This window comes from Chenopodium quinoa, unplaced genomic scaffold (genome assembly GCF_001683475.1).
Source record: "Chenopodium quinoa cultivar QQ74 unplaced genomic scaffold, ASM168347v1, whole genome shotgun sequence".
Taxonomy (NCBI): Eukaryota; Viridiplantae; Streptophyta; class Magnoliopsida; order Caryophyllales; family Amaranthaceae; genus Chenopodium; species Chenopodium quinoa.
The window spans coordinates 7166146-7188672 of NW_018742951.1; the positions used below are offsets into that span (position 1 = coordinate 7166146).

Below are 22527 nucleotides of genomic sequence, written 5' to 3' on the forward strand. Positions count from 1 at the left end.
AAAACCAATTCTAGAGATGTACCAATGAGAATTTCCAAAAAAGAAAAAGGGAAATATTGTCGAGAACTACCCATTGAATATGCCATTTTGTTAACAAGTTTCGCTTAAAATTTTTATTAAAAAAATTACCCCTTAAATTTAAAAACTTTGAGTAGCGCTACCCATTTGTAAATTCTGGCAGAATATCCGATGAGTGAGACTTTTTTTTTTAATTTTTTTTTTAATCTTTTCTTCATAAAACCCACTAGTTTTCTCCTCCTTTAACTTGTCAAAATCAAAAAAATTTGAATTGTGAGATTTTGTTGTGAAGAGAAGTGAGAAAAGGGATGGGTAGTTATATAAACTATGGTTGGAAGTTGGAACCTATTTTAAGAGTTAAAAATTAAAAATAAGAAGCTCATTCATCGGAGATTCTTGTTGGAATTAACAAATGGGTAGTGATACACAAAGTTTTAAAACTTAATGGGTAGTTTTTTTTTGGAAAATTTGTCAATTACTACCTCAAAAAGAGGGCATTTGTGAATCACTACCCTAAAAAAAAGTTGTTAATTATTATCCCTAAAATTGATTAATTCTAGCAACTACTACCTTTTTCCCTAATCATCCTACTTAAGCTCTTAATAACATCATTATTTAGTTAAATTGTAATTAATAGCTTTTAAACCTTAATTAATTAGATAAACCCTTGCACCACCTCCGACAGCCACCTTACCACCTCCAGCAGCTCCCCCACCACGAAATCCACCGCCTCTTGGTCATCCACCACGAAACCCACCCCTTCCCATTCCCCCGTCGCGAAACCATTCGCAATTATCACCCCTTCCCTTGCCCCCCAACCCTCAAAATTCATCCCTTTCCCTTTCCCAACCCTGATTACGACCCCTCCCTTTCCCCCAGCCCTCGAAAATAACCCAGTCATGTGATGGAGGTGAGTTTCGCTACGGGAAACGAGGGAAGGATGTGTTTCATGGTGGGGAATGGGAGGGGTGGGTTTCGTGGTGGGGTATCGAGAGGGGAGTGGGTTTCACGGTGAGGGAGCTGCCGGAGGTGGTAAGGGGGGCTATCGGTGGTGGTGCAAGGTTTAATAAATTAATCAAGGTTTAAAAGCCACTAATTACAATTTAGATGGATAATGATGTCATTAAGAACTTAAGTAGGTTGATTAGGGGAAAAGGTAGTAGTTGCTAGAATTAATCAATTTTAGGGTAGTAATTAGCAACTTTTTTTAGGGGTAGTATTCGCAAAAGCCCCCTATTTGAGGTAGTAATTGACAAATTTTCCTAATTTTTTTTGATAAAATTTTTAATAGAGTATTTGTTGACAAAATGACATATTTGGTAGGTAATTCCTGATAATATTTTTTAAAAAAATAAAATAAAATTAAAAAAAAAAAAAAAAAAAACCTTATGAATGTGCTCATTATCTTATTATTCGTACTCATTAGGACGCGTAGCATAAGCAGTGGAAGCAAAGGAAAAAAAAAAATGGCAAAGAGAGCTTCATTTTCTACTACATCAATCAATGGTGAAACAACTAATACAACGCCAAACAGGTATTTCTCCTTCACTTTTTGCTTAACAATACTGCATCAAGCAATTATAATACTTCATGTTAATGGTTTTTTTTTTTGTTTTTTTTTTTTTCGAAGAAAAATTACGTTGAGGATAAAATCATCACAAAATTCCATGAGAAAATCGAGGGATGAAGAAGAAGGTGAGAAAGAAGCAAGACCCAGTTCATCAAAGAGGTCAAAATCGTCTTTAAAGAAGAAGAAAATTGATCCCAATAAACCCAAGAAGCCACCTACTGCATTCTTCTTCTTCTTGTAAATTCCTATCCTTTTCTCTGTTAATTTCTTTTCATTTCTACTTGTGTTTATTGTATGTGTTTGTAACTCTAAAATTTTTTTGGATTACTTTTAAGTTGTATGACTTTATTAGTATGAAGGCTTATGAGTGAAATTAGGCCAAATTGGGGTAAAATTGACATTTATATGAAATTTGGTAATTAATTAAGGAATTCTACCATGCCCATGTTGTTTGTTTATGAACTCTAATGTGCTAATTGTTGTATTTTAGATGGTAAGTAACATAACGTGTTAATGTTAAAATTGGTGGTGTAAGCTATTTTATTTGGACTCGGGTACCCATGTCTGATACGGGTACGTGTCCAAGCATCCAAATCGGCTATTTTGTGAAAAAATTCTACTACCTCCGTTTCATATTTTTTGCAACTTTGGAATATTTTATATCTCACAAATAATACCCCAAAGTTGCAAAAAATATGAGACGGAGGTAGTATTGTTTTGAACTACAAGTGAAGTGTCCCAGTGTCATACCCATATCCGAGTGTCGAGGATCCGACACGGGTATGTGAGGTGAAATGAAGAGTGATAGAGTGTAAGTAGAGAATTGAAAATTTAATAGTGCTACTATCGCAATGGTTGAGTAATAGTTAATATTTGTTGTCTAATTGGGTTTTGAAAAAAACTTGCACACTGTACAATGATTTGTACAATGAACTTAAATATGAGTAATTTTGTTGTATATAATGCACTATTCACCTATTGTATACAAGACCTACAAGTTTTTTTTATACTTAGGTTTTTTTACTATATACTCTTAGTTAATGGCAAGATCTCAATGTACTTTGTTTGAGGTAATGATGTTGCCTCTTACAAGTAGTTGACTGAGTTAAGTAAGCTTCAAGCTCTTGGTTGATGCTTTCGTTTTGGTTTGGTTAAATGCTTACATTGACGGTATGGTGTGTCATTGAGCTTTCTCAGTAACCAACTGAGATGTGGATGATGTGATAATGGACAGTATATTTACCAATCTCTTATATGAGTTGACTGTATTCAGGCGTATTATGAACTCTCTAATGGTATATAAATTAGTGTGGTGAAGCTCTAGACTATAGATTTTGTAGGATCTTGCAGAACTTGTAAATGAGATTTTGCTTATTGTAATTGAGTTTTAGATCACAGCTTTTGTAGGATACCCTGGACCTTGAAAATGAGAATTTGATTATGTGCTAAAGGGATTTTGGATTCCAAGTGTGTGTGAACAATATTTTCAAGTAACTCCACCATGTGTCGTTTTTTGTGAGTTTCAAATGTTAATATGACACACAAAACCAAGCCCAACAGTGGGGAAGTAAGAGTGAGGGGGAAGGAAATTGGTTTTATGGGCTATGCTTAATGTTTGAAACTCATCATTATGCCAAATGGTATAAACAAATTAATAATAGGATAATTCTTCAAAGGTTTTTTGTGGGCTATATATGAAGTAGGTTGTTTGTAAAATATATATTACATAAGAAGTAGTTTCCTGCAGTTCAGAGAAGCCAATGGTCATTGCTTATTGGATTAAGGGGACTTATAGAATTGACCCTCATCCACAAGGTAGGAGCAGCTTACAGGCATTGGGATAATGTTCTTATTGGTATGTAGGGAGAGCCTATGATTGATATGATACCTGCCCTTGGTCTTTCAACATGTCACTTAAGTATAGCAAATAATATATTGTGTGCACCCACTAGGTAACGAAAAAAGAGCAATAACTGATACAAAACCTTTATAACTAAGATATAAAATTAACAATAAGTGACAAAATTAAGCGTAGAAACACAGAATTAGGCGATTGAAAGAAAAAATGAATTCAAAGAAGCTTGAAATTCTTAATGCAAATGACTAACCTACTGCGGGTCGCAAAATTCGCATTAGTTAAAACAGGAAGTTTCATGTATTAGTAAGCAAATAGAAAAAACCTACCAGTGCCGGCCTATACTATTGCCACATTTGCCAGCACCTTTGAACAACAGATACTAACAAGCTCTAATTTTACTTTAATCAACATCTCTTATAATTTTGAGCATATGAAATTGCATGAAAAAGGTTTGCCCTTATATTATGGCTTACACCAGATAAGTAAGAAGAATCTTTGCTCAGAATGTTAAAGTTAGGCCCTGTTCGGCAACATGTATGTAGCTCTAGCCTGTAGGGATACCCGTTAGTTGTGGATCTGAGGTAGTAGATGTTGGTTGTGTTATTGTAAGCGATCAACAACCCGTTAGTTGTGGATCAACAAGTTGTTAGCTGTGAAAATTAATAATTATGAGTGTTCACGGAATTATGGTTAAGAACAATGTTATCGGGTTAGGGGAATTATAGGCCTATAAAGCGAATATGAAGGCTTGGTCATGTGGATGTCTGACACTATCATTCACTTATTCAGATGTTATTTACCTGACTATCATATCTGATGCCTTTTTAATTTGATTAGTTATTTGTTTTGGAAAAGTGCTAAATTTATTTGAAACTCTATACTTACTTTGGTACTCTATCTCTTAAGGGAAGACTTCAGAAGAGGATATCAGGAAGAGAATCCAGAGGTTAAATCTATGCGTGATGTATGTACTGATATATTTCATATGTTCTCTCTCTCTCTCTCTTTTTCAGTTCTAAATGCTTTTACTTGTGAATTTGAGTAACATTGAAATGCTTCTGACAACAGATTGGAAAAGCTTGTGGAGAGAAATGGAAGATTATGACTTATGAGGTAATTCAAGTTTGAATCTTCAGCAAAATTTTTGTACTGCATTTTAAATTACTACTTCGATTTGTATGTTGTATTCCTATAAAAAAAGTTTTTTACAGCTTGTTTGGTGTAATGTGAAATATATATGACTTTTGTAGAAAAAAGTGTAACTCAGTGGTTGTTTGGAGTGATGGTCCACCTTAGGCATGATTTAGAGTGTCTAGTGCATGTAGCTCATTTCTGGCATACGAAGAAGCCATTGACAGCACCACCATTTAACTGTAGCAATAAAAATGAGACGGAGAGAATAATTTAAAAGTGAAAGATGACTTAAGTACGATGCAGTTTACTGAATGAGCTTGATGGTTATTATTGTTGGTGAGTTATCACTTAAGTTTGGGTCTGGTGAGGTTCATTCAAGGGTGACCACTTACCACATTGACTGGTTGTGATGTCCATCTTTCCATTTGATTTTAAAATATTTTCATATAAGTGTCTTCATTTCTAATATGATCTCTTGGAATATTTTGTTCTGTGATATTTCTGTTTGTAAGGTGCTGAAAAGGGAGGAAATTTCAATCTCTTCTGGAAAATAACATGAAAAAGGCTATTTCCATGTTCTGCAATTTCCTACTTTGTGTGTAATATGTATGCATATCATTTTCCTTGCATTTGCAATGCTATGATCATTGCATTTTTGTCAATATTATATACGTTTACTATCACTTTTCAATCATAAGTATCCTGCTACAGTTGGTTAGGGACCTTAGGATTAATAAAGTAGCACATTAATCTTTCCATAAGCCACCAAAGGCAGGATCTATATCGTTAAACAAATGTTGCGGAGGATTACTTCCTCAAGTTTGACGTCGTCACAAATTCTTGCATTATGTATTTCTGGCTGGCATCTTTATTTTGTCAGCTTCCATGTGTGATGCTTTCAGCCTTTGTCAAATCGGAAATAGGGCCAATAAGATCACACAGAACTGATAAGTAGTGAGTTGGAAAACAAAGTTTCAATTTATGCCTTCTTTGGTCATCTCAAGGTGATGCCTAGAGAGTTTGTTTTTTCACTGTTACTAGAAGTTCAGGATATTGAGTTGTAAGTAGAGAGTTAGTCAGAAAACATAAACTTCGGACTGACTTCTGTTATGTTCTGGCTCTTACACTCCACCAATGTAGAAACTTCTACTGTCTCGACCCCACAAACTCAGCCCACAAGGGTTTAAGGAGAGGGTGAAATGAAGCAAATGTCATATATGTTTGGTATGTATTGGCAGTTGTTGGTCAAAATTGTAAAATTATACCCCCTTTGTTCCTTTTTAAAGACCCTATATCTCCAAAGCACAGGTTTTTGACGAGTACTACAAAGCTGAATATGAAATAATGTAGCGGGAATAGTTGTATTGATCTTAGGGGAATTGATGGAGGGATTCTGATTGTTAATAAAAAAAAATTCAGTAACCCAAAATGAGAAATTGGTCTTTAAATGGGATGAGTATTTAGAGATATGGGGTCTTTGTTTAGGGACATAGATATATTTACTACCTCCTTTTCATATTTTCTGCAACTTTGGAATATTTTATATCTCACAAATAATATCCCAAAGTTGCAAAAAATATGAAACGGAGGTAGTATCTTAAATGAGTTGCTGATAATAGGATGAAAATTGGGGTGATTGAATCCTTGCTTTTCAGAAGTACTCATAATTGTGATTTATCCTTGCTTCTTTGCCATCAATGCATGACAATGTATTGGTTCTTTGGTTTAATCAGGAAAAAGTGAAGTACTATGATATAGCAACTGAAAAACGAGCTACATTTGACAAGGCAATGGCAGAATACATCAGAAGAAAGGTATACTTTCTCATATACAGCCATTTCTGTGTCTGTCCTGTTTACTTTTAAGTTTTAAGTTTATGTAAATTTGGATTTCGTTGTGCCTTAATATAGCATTGGATTTTCTTACAGGAGAGTGGTGAGGGTGCAGAATATGAGGATTCAGAATCAGAGTTCGATCTTGAATAACAAATCGTGGAAGTGAAAAGTCAGATAATAGGCACAGGAGCAGTAAATTGGTGCCAAATATGTCAGAATGTCAGGTGAGGTTGGTAAGCTAGGAAGAAAAATTGTACATTGACTTGTAAGCGGTTAGTGAAGATCTGTCTGTTGGATATGTATATGATTTTTGTGCTGATTATTATTTTGTATTAATCAGAACAAATGGTGTGATGTGGTTATGTAGTTGGGACATGTCATTGATGAGTAAAAACTAAAAAGCTCTTGGGTGACCAATATTTCCTTGCTTATTCATGTCTTGAACCATTTTTTATGATTTGATGATCAAGATTCGAATATTTGATCTTGTTCTGAAGGCATAGAGTCTGAATTCGTATCAAGGATTTGCTTCTTTTATATGTCTTGAAGATCAGTCTGCCAAATTTTGGGTTCTGGTCATTCTGGGTCTAAATTTAGCCCGTATTTGTAGCGAATGTCTTCAAAGATGCTACTTCATTTGAGAATCATGCGCCATATATGACTTTGTGGTAGATTCTTATCAATTCTTGCATTTTTGGTACCTATATTATACTTCATAGTTAACATTCAAAGTGTGCATTTAAAGCACATCTTAAGATAATGTAGGAAGGATTTATTCATAGTATGATGTTTTGGTATCTAATTAATGAGCAAGGAGAGTTTTGGATTCTACTGCAGAATATAGCATCTCTTTTTTTAGGCTTGTTTTGTTTTGTTTTGTTACAATAATGTAGTAGGATTTCTAAAACGAAAGCAGTGTTATTTAGTGATAGGTCCTTTACTGTAAAAAAGGCTTAAAAAAAAGGAACGGAGGTAATATATAATTAATTACTGTTGGGAATTTTTTTCTCACCCTAATGTGGGTCATATTTTTAGGCATGCCGACAATCCTAGGAAAGAAGCTAGAGAAAGAGAGTCGCCAACAAGTTTTAGGAACTTGTAAACCGTTCACGATTGTGAAGGTTACACCCAATTTACAATTACAGAGATTGCTAACTCCATAATGGTCTAGAACCATGACCGGATGTTCAGGGATGATGGTACGAATTTGACTTTCATAAGAGGTCAAACTCGCCTTAAAATAGGCCTCTACTTGATCCTTATTGATATACATGTGTGCTTTTCGATCAACATACATACATCAAATTAATCCTAAACTTGCTTAAATTATGTTGGTTGATTATTAATGCACAATTAAATCTAACATTGGTGATCACTTGAATTAAAATCATGTTAAAACCTAACTCCAATTATTAATTATCTTATTAAGCCTGATTTCAATTACAAATTCCCTTTAAACTTGCAAAAAAGGGGGTGATCAAGCAATAGCAATAAATCATTGGTAATCAAGCAACATATAATTAACATCTTGAACTTAAGATCTTGAAGCAAAAGGGTAATTAAGACTTCATCGAATTCTATACTAAGTGGAAGGAACCATGTATGTTTAAACCACTTGTAGTTACAACTTGTCAAATCATCTATATTACTTACATAATCATTATGTTTCAAAATCAATATTTTAGAACTCTTAGTCAATATGAAATCATATTTCTTTGGCTAAGTTTTAGATATGCTAGTCATCATTGTGGGTCTTTATACAACAATTGAAACTTATACAACAACTAGTTTTAAATTTCAATGAGAAACGACAATAGAGGGTGTGCACTTGGAATGTACTACCTTCGATTCCCATTACACTTAATTAGACCATGCGTTGTCATTTATAAATATGAGGTGAATCATGCTCATATTGTTGCTTTTATTCGATTATTCTCGAATTTCTTCAAGATTCTCGAACTAACTTTTCTTGAACTCTTTCAAGGCTCTCAAACTCTTTCGAGATTCATATACTCCCACTTGCCTTTTGAAGAGGCACATTAGCATGGGTGAACTAATCATGCTTTGAACCATGTTTGTTTGTTGCTTTTCTCAAAACGCTTTCGAGATTTATACTACTCCCACTTGACCTTTTGGAAATGATATCTTTTTCAGAAGGGCCTCTACTTGAGCAACAAACATTTTGTGCTAAGTATGACTTGTGTAGTAGTACCCCGTGCTCTATATAGGCATCGAACGCTTATTAAACGATTTAATACAACTTTTATTCCTTGCTTTGTAGAAAGACTTTATAAAAACTTTTCTTATCCACATCACGTATGAAGCCTTTGCAACATTTTGATTTGACGTATGAAGTTTTGTTTAGTATTATAGCTCAATTTAAAAGTATATCCCTTGAATATGGTTGGAAGATAGGTAATTTTCATCCATTATCAAAATATATCTCATATAGATTGATAGCTCCTTTCATAAACACTTCATAAGGTTTCCTTTCATAAACACTTCATAAGGTTTCCTTTCGGAGTTTGTTGTAAAACGATTTCACAACTCTTGGATGTTTATCAAGGTCTTGGCTTATATTCTCATGATTACGATTATATCGCAATACTTTGAATATCTTTCCAAGTAAATGTCTTGACTCAGACTTTCACCATTACAATCATATTGTAATGTATTTATTATCTTGTCAAGTTGATTCTGAACTTCATACTGGACCTTTTGAACTTTTCAAAAAAACTTTCACTATTATGCTTCAACTAAGCACAAATGATCGTGTCACAAGTGAAGATTCATTGTCCGTCTCTAGCCTTTGAACCTTAAGTTTTCTTACATCGATATGTATTTGACCTTGAGTTCACATCATCATTTCGCTAAAGGATGACTTTGTCAATTTTCAAATTAGAATGATGTTTACATATATCAATAGATTCATAATCTAATGATATTGAAAGTCCATCCCTTTGGATCTTCCGTATGTAATGTTCATTTTCATTTGAACCATTTGACATTTTAGAGACAATTTATATAGAAATGGTTTATCTATATCTGCCATATAGAGCTTTTAACCTATTTAGCTATTTAAAACACATTTTGATTCAAATAAGCATAGAATAACATTTACTCCATGTTTTTGAATCCTCCATGTTTTAGATATTTACATGTTTTTGAATAACATTACTAACATTGATTGGTGTTTTGATAATGGTAAGAATAAATAATATTTATTTAATTCTAGCCAATTACTAGGTAAGGTGAAATGTAAGTTTTACTTGTAAAGTTGCAACTTTTGCTTCTAAACTTGTAGAATCTACTTGTGATGTAGTAACATTTGCTTCTAAACTTGTAGATTTACTTCTTCCTTAGCCAAACTTCTTCTTTTCATTCAACCACATTCTTCAATGAGTGAACTAAACATGACATCGCATATCCAAGAAGTAGTAATATGCTAAATAAATTTCTATAATATACTTTTTAATTGGAACATTTCCATTCTTTTATTTTCCAACTTTATGAGGTAGTTTCTAATCAAGTGAAATTGGTCCATTTAGTTGGAAACATTTGTCGTTCATAACAACTTTTAGCATATAAGTAGTTTTAGGTTTTAGAAGTAGCAAATTACTTGCATTTCTTAGCCTATAACTTCTTAATGCTATCCCCATATATTCTTAAACCTTTCCCTTTTGATCCACTTAGAACATTTCTCTTAGGTTCAAATTATTGTTTTGCTTAACTTCTTTAAGAACTTTTCATGATTTTGCTAAGTCTATTTAACATTATTCATATTTGAGTTAAATCAGCTATTTAACTTCATACGAAATAGATGAAGAATGATGTCATTTGATCAACTTTTGATCATAGAGGTTTCCAATCACTTTCTTATATTTAATCACGGATTCTATTGGAATTTCGTACTTGTCTTTTAGAGGGTTTGTACCTCCCATCTTATTATATCCCTTGAAATGCTTTTCAAAATGAATATGGTATTGGCATTTTACTCAAATGTTTTGAGTTGAAGAAAACCAACTTGGACATGTGACATGGGTTTCTAAAACTTACCTTATAGAACCATCTTAGCAATATTGGAATATAGGTTTACAAATTATCTTTTAAACTTTTGAGAACGTTTCTCAACTTTATTTTCAATCGAGGAGAAAATATAATAATAAAACTAGAATATATATTACTTACTTAATAAACGCAAAATTCGACTACGTTTATCTTAATTTAAAGCACCTAAATTAAAATATAGTTTACTTTAACACTTTATTCAAAATTCCAAGATCCTTTATTCGTGTAATAGTTGACCGGATTTTGGCCCTACCATCAACCATTACATTTTCAAGGTAACTAAACTCTTTACTAATTGCAACTCTTACAACTCTTGATTGAATAATTAACCATCATATGTTTAATAATTATTGCCCTTTGCTTCAAGGTTCTAAACGCTTTAGGTAACCTTGTTGAGCACAACCAATTAAAATTGTAAAACTTGATTTATCCAAAGTTACCTAAGATAAAAAATGACACTCAGCTTTGGCATGACCTATCATTAATTATCAAAGGGTTGTTGGGTTTTTAATTGGAAAAGCAATTTCAATATTACCGGGACCTAGATTTATTATGGTATGATTCATTTAGTAAACTCTAGCGCATCATCATCAACATCAATAAAACTAGCATGCATAATCTACAGAATGCATAAACAAGACATAGTATGACCCCTAATCCTAAAAAAACTAATACAATAAATGCTTCCACTTGAATCTTCATGGATCACCATCCCTGGGCCTTTACTTCATGGACTCCTTGGATTAACTGCAACCTTTAATTCTACTCTAATCTATTTACTACTTAAATAAAATAGATAAAATTACAAAAATACTTAATCGGTACGTAGACCTTACTTAGATTACAAAAATATATCACGATGCGCAGATCGTATTTAGTAATCTACTGGGTCATACTAGTCATTATATAGCAACATAATATCATATATTATAAAACTGCCACATAATAAATATCACGTAAACATGTCTGCCTAAACCATAATATTGAATGTTTATAATTAAGGATACATGGTACCAAAATATCTCATATTTTAATCTGTAATTAGATAATATCATATATTATTCATGACTATATTTAGAATATCATACATTTTAAATTAGGCATGAGATAAAATCAAGTCTTATTTTAATCTTAAAAGATAAATCATATTTTTATCTTTTAAGATTATCCTAAAAAACTTAGGAGATTCTATCCTAATTACTAGCCAATCACATAATTTTAAATCAATTATCTCCTAAAATAATTATGGGATAATTTCATTATTAAATCAATTATTATCCATATGAAATCTTTTGCTCAAAATATCCTAACAAACTTATCAAAATTAAACATTTTAATTTTGAAAACTTATCTTTCAAAATAAAATCCGATTTTAAAATGATATTTTTTTTTTTTTTGAAAAATAGCGCCAACCACTGTGGTGTGGCCAGCCGAAGCCAGCCACGGTGGCTGTACACCTTGTGGTGTACGTTACTGCAAGCAGCGACGCAGAACAACAGCCACGGCAGTAGCGTGCAACTCTTGCACGGCTGCTGCCCAGTCACCTTGAACCACCTGCCCTCCCCGCCCCTCCCTCTTGGACCTGTAGCGGCGGCAGCCACCGTGGTTGCGCCACCCAGCCGCAGCTACCGCCCTTAATCAACTTCAATTTTTTTTTTGATTTTTAATTTAATTAAAAACAACACTTGCTAAATTAAATTAAATTAAATTAGTCCAAGTAATTTAAAATTAAATCACATTCAATTTTAAAATTAGGGTTCTTCACGAAAATAATTCCCAATACAATTTAACACTTCAATTAAATCATTGATCATGAAAAATTCATAATTTATACATGAAATCAATTAAATTAAATTCATATAAAAAATCAAACTTATTCAAATCACAAAATTAAAATTTAGGGTTTAGGGTTACGAAAATTTCGAAATTAGGGTTGGGGGGTTCGAATTTTTTGAAATTAATAGGGAAAAATCAGTCCAAATATGTAAAAATTGAGCAATTAAATCATATTTAACAATTTCATATGTAAAATCACCATTTAAAATAATAATTGACCCATAATTAGATTATTCTCCCTATTAATTGAATTAAAATTTGTGGGTATCAAAGAATTATGATCAATATACGTACATGCATTAGGCTAACTGATACCACTATAGGGAAAATAGGCACTCTAAGCGGAATTGCATGAATCATATTCATAACCACCTAAACAGGATCTATGCACAACACATAAAGCAACACATAATTATACCTTTAAAACATGATTCCACAATCGATCGACCACGAATAATTAGGAGAATAAGATCCCCAAGTTTTGCTCCTCTACTTGGTCCACGGGCTAGAATTGAACCTCCACTAATGCTAGTTAGTTGAGAATGAACGATTCGATCTACCTTCTACGGAGAGACGAGGAAATGAACAAGCCAAGAACCACCACCACCACCACCACCATGCAACCACCTTGCACGGTGGTCCATACTGTATGGGCTAGGGGAGAAAGAGAGAGGCGTGTGAGAGAGGGGAGGAGACAGTTTGGTTGCTTGCTTCACACTTTACTGCTTAGGTTAATTATGACTTGTTTTCTAAACCTAGGCAAGGCCTCTCTCTCTCTCTATATATATATCTTATATATAATTAGAGTCCATGTGACGCTCAAATTCCTAATCCAACCCAAACTACTCTAGCCTTAATTCTTATGTGGCTTGTCATTACCTCATGAGGCCCATGAATGAGCTTCATGCTTTGTTCAATCCATGACCCTTATGTGTGATCTTATAGGATCCATTCTATTGGGCTTTGGACTATTTGACTAGGCCAAAAATCATTTATCATATCTAGCAACAGACAATGAGGACCTAAAAGAATGAGCTAATTATCTCCATAATAATGACCCATGATACATCTAGTAATTGCACTTGACGAAGATATAAATCCTTCAGCTAGAACCTCATAAAGCTTGTTATCATCGATCAAATCCTGGATAGCTTCTTTGAGTTTCCAACATTCCTTAGTATCATGGCCTCTTCCTTGGTGGTACTTGCAGTGTTTATTAGGATCCAACTTAGGTGGTCTGGCCTCCGGGACTGGATCTTTGATGGGTCCTGGGGCATGACCAGTCCTTTGTGGTGTAGTCAATCGAAGGCTGTTTTGTAGCTCATGCCAAAAGGAGTAAACACCCTTTTTGACCTTTGGATTTGTCGCTTAGGAGTGTCTGTAGCAAGTACTTCATTAATGGGAGAGGAAGAAGAAGGATAGTTGTTCTTCTTTCCTTTTGCATTATTATTGTTGTTGTTGCTAGCCAATTCATCCTCGATCTCAATACCTATGTCATATACTAACTTGAAAGCAGCAAAACCCAAGAATCTCAAGTATTGCTTGTATTTAGGTTGGAGATTTTTGATGAACATTCGAACGACATCACGTTCATCCAGAGCTTTGATCATCTTAGTAGAAGCTTCCTTTCACCTATTATAGAATTTGGAGATATTACCCTTGTATCTGTTTATGAAGGCATGCATAATATCGTCCCAAGTGGAAGTTCTCTTGAATTCTACGGAAAAGAACCATTGTTGACACACCGGTTCTAATGAAAGAGAGAAAATCGAAGGAAAGAGTTGCTTGTCAATCCCCTTGATTTCCATGACTGTTTCGAAAGCTCTCAAGTGAAAGTAAGGGTTATTTGTGGGCTTGAACTTAGGAATGTCAGTTGTAGAGAACTTGTTCGGAAGAAGTTTCTTATCTAGTGAGATTCCCTTTGTACTCATATCAAGATACTTATAATCATTGGAAATTTGACTTAGCTTCTCTGGGATGCGCTTGATAGTCTCAGGCGGAACTTGTTCATCGGTATTTTCAACTTTCTCCACTTGAGTGGAGAGCCCCTTGACAAGATCAGCAAGAGTATCAATGGAATTTTGGAGAACATCGACGTCTTCCTTAGTGGCCGCCATTGGTTGTTTCTTCTTTTTTCGAACCGTGCTTTCAAAGCAGATTTCGCGAATATAGGAGTTGTTTTGAACTAATCGACTCTCTTTCCTTGACCAAAGGATGTAGAAAGGGAAACCATAGACACTTCTTGTCAATCACATGACTCGAACTCGATTCAACATGCATAGATAAGGAATTTCCCGAAAGAGCGTAATGTATGAGGGAGAATGATATGAATAGGGAAAACATGTAAGAGGAAAGTATTCAGGAAGGTATATGTGTATAGGGAAAGTATGTGAATGTGGAAAGTGTCTAAGAAGGAAGGCGTATTTATGGTAAGGTATGTAATGTATGGAAAGTTATGTAAAGGGAAAGGATGTATTTGTGGAAAGACATGAAACTTTCTGGGAATCGAACGAACCCTCAACTCAAATGACAGAAAACATAACTCATGCATGGATCTAAGATATTGTCATGGCAGATAATATGTGCAAGGTGTGTGTGAGGACTTGTGGGTGTTTTGATATTTACAAGACTCTTGTCATGACCAAGTGACTAGACATGTGATTAGACTCATATAAGACCAAGAAATGACTGAATATTGACACTAAGACTGGTTAACCATAGCAGTGGGACTCGATTTAAAGACTCTGAAAGAAATATGAACCATCGTGTGACGATGGTACTGTCGCGTGACGATGGTTCCATCACGGAGCAACAAGCTTGTTGCGATGCGATGATTACCATCATCATGCACCACAAATCTAGAGTGATGCGTTAATATTGGAGCATCACAGTGATTTGTTTTCAGTCGTTCTTTCGAAGGCTTAGTCCTAAAGTCTTCTAGGTTGAGCATATTTAGACTTTTTGGGTTCATTTTAATTAACCAAATTAATTAAGCAAAACCCTTTTAGTCTTTAGGTTAGTATGTATAGACATATGTACAAGAAACAAGTCAAAGCAAGGGTAGTTTAATCACAAACAAGGTATGCACAAGTAGTCACAACATGATGCAATGAGTTTGCAACCTAACCATGGCTCTAGTTCTCTAAGGTCAAGGATTTTGGTGTCCAAGAAGGTCCATAAGAGTCCGGATGCATCGCACGGAAGCCTTACCTTAGAAGGGTTGGTGCAATGGACGGGACCCCACGAGTTAAACACAACTTCATAGTTTGGTGAATTGAACAAACTCAAATGAACCCTTTTTGCACTGAGCGTTTATTAGGGTCGACGGAGCGTGAATTTCCATGGGCTAAAACCACATGTAAAACACATATGGGTTCAGAAAGGTTGAAAAAACTTAATCAAAAAGTAAAATCGTCGAGACACTACTAGAATTAGGCAAAACACAAAGATAGAGGACTGGCGTAGAATCAACAGATCTTGTCGCTGGACGGCAAAGATCATCGTCCGACGACAACCCTATCGTGAAGGGACAAGGCTGTCGTTCGGTGTTGACCACTGTCGCCATGCGACAGTATTGTCGCTCTGCGGTAGGCTTGATCTTCGATATTTTTTTCGATGTTCGCAGTATCTTCTTAATATTAGTTGTAAAAAATATTTATGGCCTTTCCTACATGTATTCCTATGTTTTGACGCATTACGGATAGTCTTTCAATACGTACCTTTTAATGTTTATGCCACAATGTTAATCAAAATTACACGCATGAACATTAAGAATCTTTTAAGTCTCATCCACTCATTCTAATTAATTGCCAAACAAATTAGGAATTAACAAGAAATCCTCCCCAGCGGAGTCGCCAAAAATTATAGGGAATTTTTTTTTCTCACCCTACTGTGGGTCATGTTTTTAGGCATGCCGGTGATCCTACGAAAGAAGCTAGAGAAAGAGAGTCGCCAACAAGTTTTAGGAACTTATAAACCGTTCACGATTGTGAAGGTTACACCCCATTCACAATCACAGAGATTTCTAACTCCATAGTGGTCTGGAACATGACTAAATATTCGGGGATGGTGGTACGGATTTGACTTTCAAAAAAGGTCAACTCGCCTTAAAATAGGCCTCTACTTGATCCTTATTGATATCCATGCGTGCTTTTCGATCAACATACATACATCAAATTAATCCTAAACTTGCTTAATCTATGTTGGTTGATTATTAATGCAGAATTAAATCTAACATTGGTGATCACTTGAATTAAAATCATGTTAAACCTAACTCCAATTATTAATTATCTTATTAAGCGTGATCTCAATTACAAATTCCCTTTAAACCTGTAAAAAAGGGCGTGATCAAGCAATAGCAAAAAATCATTGGTAATCAAGCAACATATAATTAACATCAAAATCATCATCATGAAAATATTGTTAGTAGTAAGATCCTAGGAATTATACCAAACAAATTAATAACAATCCTAGCATGTTACTAATAATAAAATCAACGCGTTATCCTAAACATGAATTCTACCAAAAAGTAATTAAATTACTTACTTTGATGCCTCGACTTTCTTGCTACAAAAATAAAACACACGTTAGTAAACTTCAAGAAAGTAAATTAAAGTAAATAACGAATTAAATTAGGGATAGAAATATGGATTTGGGTCCAAACCCTCAGAAATATCAACCTTTCACGTCGAGGTCAAAGACAGCGTCGAGTATGGCTTGAAGTATTCGAATCACACAAAGGAAGTATGGTGAATGATATCTAGGATGTGTTTAGGCTAAGAGCATGGGTTTTTAGGAATTTCGGGTTTGTTTAATTCTCAATTGAATTCTTTCTTATCAATCGAGTTCTTATTCTCAATCTAATTCTTGTTGTGTGTTCTGGAATCGAGGAAAACGACCTCTATTTATAGGGAAAAAATAGAGTAAGACGATCGAAAAAAGGATCAGAATAAAAGACTGCGATAAACTTTTTATCCATCGTGACAGGGTTGTCGCGGCGCAATGAATCTGTCGCTGCGCGATGGTTCGTAAGACAGAAAAAGTTCGTACAGAGTTTGTTTCTGGTTGCTTATCTCTGCAAAATATATCCGAACGTCTTCTGAAAAATCAAGGATTATCATAAAAGTTCTATTTAATCTCAAATTCTTGATCTTTATCATTATGGGAAGGATAAATTAGAACCTTATAGAAGATTCTAGCTGACTTGGGTTAGGAATATGATCATATGGGGCCTAAATAAAATGTTTGGACTCCATATAAGCATTGGGTCGTACTAAAGGTGGGCCTAGGCTCGGTTTGAGCTCGGTTTAGTATTTTGGCCATATTCATTCGTTTTAAGTCGGATTTGGACTTATAATATATCGTTGGAAAGCACTTTTCGAGCCTCATCCATCCAAACAATTATTGGACTGAGAAACGGGCCAAAATAATCAGGTTGGACGTTTTTATGGTTATAGGCACGAAAAGGATATTTTTGGGCTAAAAGACACGAAATGAATCTATTTGGATTTAAGGATACTAAATGGATATTTTTGGATTTAAAGACATTTTGGGTAAGGTTAGAAAGATGGTCCAGGCTTAAGGAAACCTTGCACGACCTTCCGAATCTTTGCCGAACTCGTCAATAAAAACATGAAAGACGTTCATCACTAGGTTTGGTGTTTAGGGAGACACAATCAGGTATCAATAATTACTTATAAATAACGGATTTTTCACCAAATACCACTGAGTTATTGCAAAATTCACCATATACCACACAAAATTTTCTAATTCACCATATAGCACTGAGTTAATGTAAATTAACACAGAATGACATTTTTGGTAACTGTCGTTAACGCCGTTAGTAATTAAGGTTAATTGTGCCACGTGGCAGCTTGTAATTGGTTCTTATTAATATTATTTAATTACTTAAATAAAATAAAATTAAAAAAAAGCCACCTTCTCTCTCTCCTCTGACCGAACACCCAGACCACCACCAACGCCCAAACCACCGCCCAGACCACCAACCCAGAACCCAAACGCCCAAAACACCGCCCAGACCACCAACCCAGAACCCCAAACGCCCAAAACACCGCCGGCGACTCCCTTCCTCGCTCCGACGCCCCACCCAATACAACGCCCCAAACCTAACCCTTCCTCCTCAATTTTGCCGCTAGAATACCCCCAAATCTGACGCAACACGCCACCAAGGCAGCCCGTAAGTCAGCCCTAGTTGCCAGAAAAGCCCCCAAATCTTGACATGACCCATGAAAGGTTTCTTTAATGGCGGCAATGAAGAGAGAAAACTGAGAAAAATCAACTATAAAATCGAGAGAAATCAAATCGAGCGAAATCAAACCCTAAAATCGAGCGAAACCAAACCCTAAAGCTTTGAGAATAGAAGAAACCCATGATTTTTGACCTTCATCTCGAAACCCTAATTATCTGATTTCGTTTTGGGAGGAATGATTGAGAATTTAGGGATTCTTCGAGGAGGAGGTTTCGGGCTGAGGGAGTTGGTTTCGATGAAGGGGCTGGTGGTTTAGGGGGCAGGAGAGGCGCGACAGGGGGAGGCCAATGCACCGGCGACTGGGGGAATCTGGTCGGATTCCGTGCCGGCGAGGGATGTCGGGATAAGGTGGTGGTCTGGGTGTTCGGTCAGAGGAGAGAGAGGTGGTTGTTTTTTTTTTAATTTTTTATTTAAGTAATTAAATAATATTAATAAGAACCAATTACAAGCTGCCACGTGGCACAATTAACCTTAATTACTAACGGCGTTAACGACAGTTACCAAAAATGGCATTCTGTGTTAATGTACATTAACTCAGTGTTATATGGTGAATTAGAAAATTTTGTGTGGTATATGGTGAATTTTGCAATAACTCAGTGGTATTTGGTGAAAAATCCGTATAAATAATTAATCGTATTTTAGTTGTTAGTGAAAAACAAGAATAGAAGAGTTATATTGAGGATGTAAAACAAGAAGCATACTCTAAAAAGCTAGCAAGACTAACTTTTCATATCGGCGAAAAAGTCCACTTTTTAGCCAACCAAATAGCTCATTGCCAAATGTTTTCTCCGTTTGTATTTATTTGCAAGTTGCAACACATCACTTTGACACACTTTAAGGAAGATATTAGATTAGGTAAATGAATAAATTAATTGACAAAAATTTTACCAGCAATAAGAAAGAAGTGATAAACTACTATGGTTTAAGTTTTACAACTTTTAATTCGTCCGTTTACCTAATCTAATCACTACCTCAAATATCGTGCCTAAAAGGTGTGTTGCAAGTATTAAAAATAAGATGAAGTACTTATTTTGGTTGTTTAACCATGTTAAAAAGCCGACGGCTAATGAAAAAGCTTACTAAAAGCTACTTTGTATTTACCAAACACCTGTAACGAATCTCTTATATAAGAGTAGAGAACCTGGGTCATGCGAATAGTTTCTCAATTATAAGTGATACTCTCTTTGCCTGGAGACCCAAATTAGTGGTCACATTATATTATACTTCGTGCTTATCATATGTAAAGATATGATTCTACCAAAAGAGACCCTTTTATGATAAACAAGTCATTTACATTTTCCCCTATCATTCAGCTCAATAATAAGAGTTGCAGATATTTGATATTAAACCAACACTAATGTAAGAAAAGGGACAACTTTTTCTTTTTCCGTACATCTTAGACAGAGAAAACAGTTTTTATCACTAAAGATTGATATCCATACTCTATTTTATAACCTGGTGCATGAAATTGCTGTCTCATTCCTAACGCAGTTGCTCCTAATAGTAAACATTATATTCAGAACCTGGCACTTTAGAGCTTGAATTGTGGTAATGACTAATTTTGCTAGGCTAATCCAAAACCTGAAACTTTTGTGTCTTCGTTTATTTTTTGATCTCCTCGTCTCTCAATGATGAAATACTAGGCAATGCTAATCACAGCCACTTTAAAGTTTTCTCTTGATCCAGATTCGCTTGCTTTTGAGATGAGGCCAGCGCATCAGCAAGACTTCGAACTTCAGCGATCATTGCCACCACATCATTAAGCTTGTTAACAGCTGAGCCAACTCCCTGTTTTTTATGAGGAACAAAAACTACTAATGTGAGAAAATTTCTCCCTAATTTTAAGAACGGTCAAAAGAGTGAAGATTTCTGACAAAATGGAGGAAGGTTGACTTACGACACCAGCAGCCCCTGCTGTTATGGCCATTGGAACTGTAACGGCGCTTAAGCCAGAAGAACACATGACAGGAATTGTAACTGCTCGGGATATTGAATACGCAGCTGCTAACGTGGGTGTTGCCTGAAATTATGACAGTTTAAGCCACCAGCAACTTTAGTTTTCATGATGTATGCCTTTTGGTGTTCATTTTGTTGCATTAAAATTTTATAATGACGAGATTCTACCTTCTCAATCAAACCCAGAACCCCAGGTTTTGAAGGTGTTGAACATTTCCCCCCTTCTGTTTGGATAACGTCAGCACCTTCGAGCTGCAGGAGCTCTGCTAGCCTGGCCTGTATGATCATCAACAGCAGAAGCAATGGATATTTGAAGTAAAATGATTGAAATAAAGGCTATATTCCTCATTAACACACAAAATAACTTCATTTATTTACCTGCTCAGGGAGGCTTAGGGTGTGCGGCACAGTGACTGATAAGGTCACACTTGGGAGGATTTGTTTAGTTTCCTTTGTCAACTTCAAAATCTGCATGATAAAATGTGATTAGAGTCAGCAACAAAAGTTTCGAAACTAAAAGGAAGAAGGAAGTTAGACAGAAATGTCAAAATTCTGTTGATGATTTCCGATTCAGAACATTATAGACAGTACCTCTTCAGGAGAGAAAATCCTGCCCATCTCATAGAATGAGTCGTAATTTCCGATCTCCACCTGCAACAACCATCAAGCAATGTTTGTTTAGTGCTTCCCATTGGGAGGTTAAACAATTGTATTTGCATAGATTACAGACCATTGTTGCGCCGGCTTCAACAGCAGCTAGGAATGCTGAGGGATCTACAGAAGAAACACAAACCTGCAAAGATGTAGCTACTAGTTTGTTAAAAAGAGCTTCAAGAACTGAGGTGTTTGACAATTATTCCGTTAGTTGACGATTGATTACCGGAAGGGATGTTAAGCTGACAGCAAGTTTCACCAACTCGGGGTCGCAGGCAATATCAACATGAGTTGCTCCTCCCTGCATGTGTGTTAGTATCAAACCTTAGCAACAAGCTAGTTCACTGTATATCCTCACTTAACTTGGCTAATCGAGACGATTATGATTAGTGAGGAATATATTGTTTATGCTATTACCTTATCTGCAGCAGTCACAACAGAAGCTACATTGTTCCTGTCCAAATTCTGCAAACCAGAGATAATCTACAAAACAAGAAGAAAAAAAAAGTGTATTAATTCCTCTTCATACTTTCATCACACATGCTTTTGTCCAAAATTAGTTGTCACATTATTCGAACCTCTCATAATTAAGGATAGTTATATAACAACATTCAATCAAAAACCATTACTGTCGTAAAACAAGATGACTAGATTTCCAGGTATGAGAATATAGCAGTATTCCATTATAGCACTATGCATACATGACAATTAATTTGGAACAAAGAGAATATACCTTAAGAGCTCTATGGTGGTGAAAATCCTTCAAAACAGCTTCTTTGGTAGATGAGAGAAGTGCTGTAGTAGTAGTACGAGTAAAAGAGATTTGAGGTTTAGACTTACGAGAAGTGTAAAGAGGATTGTGAGTAGGTTTCACAAGGAGGTGGTGTTGAGAAGGAGAAGAAAGACCCATTTGAAGAGACATTGCCATCTTCTTTGGTTTCAGTTTAGTGGAAAGAGAAGTGGTGAATATAGATAGGAGAGGTTTAAGAGATAAGAAATATGTTTTGGCTGTTTTCTATACCTTACCTTAAAAGTTCTCTACTAGTACTATCTTAGCTTGGGTTGATATTCTGTCTCTTTTACTAAACATTGTGCCTAGCAGAATGTTGATATTCTGTCTCTTTTACTAAACATTGTGCCTAGCAGAATCGGAGATTCCTAAAATATAAATAACACTTTTTGCAAGAAATAACCTTCTCAAAGATCCTAGCAACTACATACTTTAACCAAAAATAATTTTGCGAAAACAATCTTGCCTTACTTTCTAGCATTGACTCACCCGTTCTAGTCACGTGACCTTTATGAATTCGGATTTGTCACCAAATACCCC

At 35.2% G+C, this 22527-nt stretch overlaps 2 protein-coding genes across 2 annotated transcripts; one reads left to right on the forward strand and one right to left on the reverse strand.

Moving 5' to 3' along the window:
• The first annotated feature begins 1414 nt into the window (after positions 1-1414).
• Positions 1415-6911, forward strand: LOC110728602 (high mobility group B protein 14-like). The gene is made up of 6 exons (XM_021908242.1): positions 1415-1552; positions 1649-1825; positions 4353-4410; positions 4515-4559; positions 6314-6394; positions 6509-6911. The coding sequence occupies exons 1-6, from the start codon at positions 1485-1487 to the stop codon at positions 6563-6565; spliced, it is 486 nt and encodes a 161-aa protein (XP_021763934.1). The 5' UTR covers positions 1415-1484; the 3' UTR covers positions 6566-6911.
• A 12929-nt stretch (positions 6912-19840) lies between these two features.
• On the reverse strand, positions 19841-22249 carry LOC110728603 (uncharacterized protein ycf23-like). Its single transcript, XM_021908243.1, has 9 exons — positions 21931-22249; positions 21615-21680; positions 21424-21498; positions 21274-21336; positions 21135-21194; positions 20922-21011; positions 20712-20819; positions 20485-20607; positions 19841-20375 (listed from the first exon to the last, which is right to left on the reverse strand). The coding sequence occupies exons 1-9, from the start codon at positions 22123-22125 to the stop codon at positions 20241-20243; spliced, it is 915 nt and encodes a 304-aa protein (XP_021763935.1). The 5' UTR covers positions 22126-22249; the 3' UTR covers positions 19841-20240.
• Between the last annotated feature and the right edge of the window lie 278 nt (positions 22250-22527).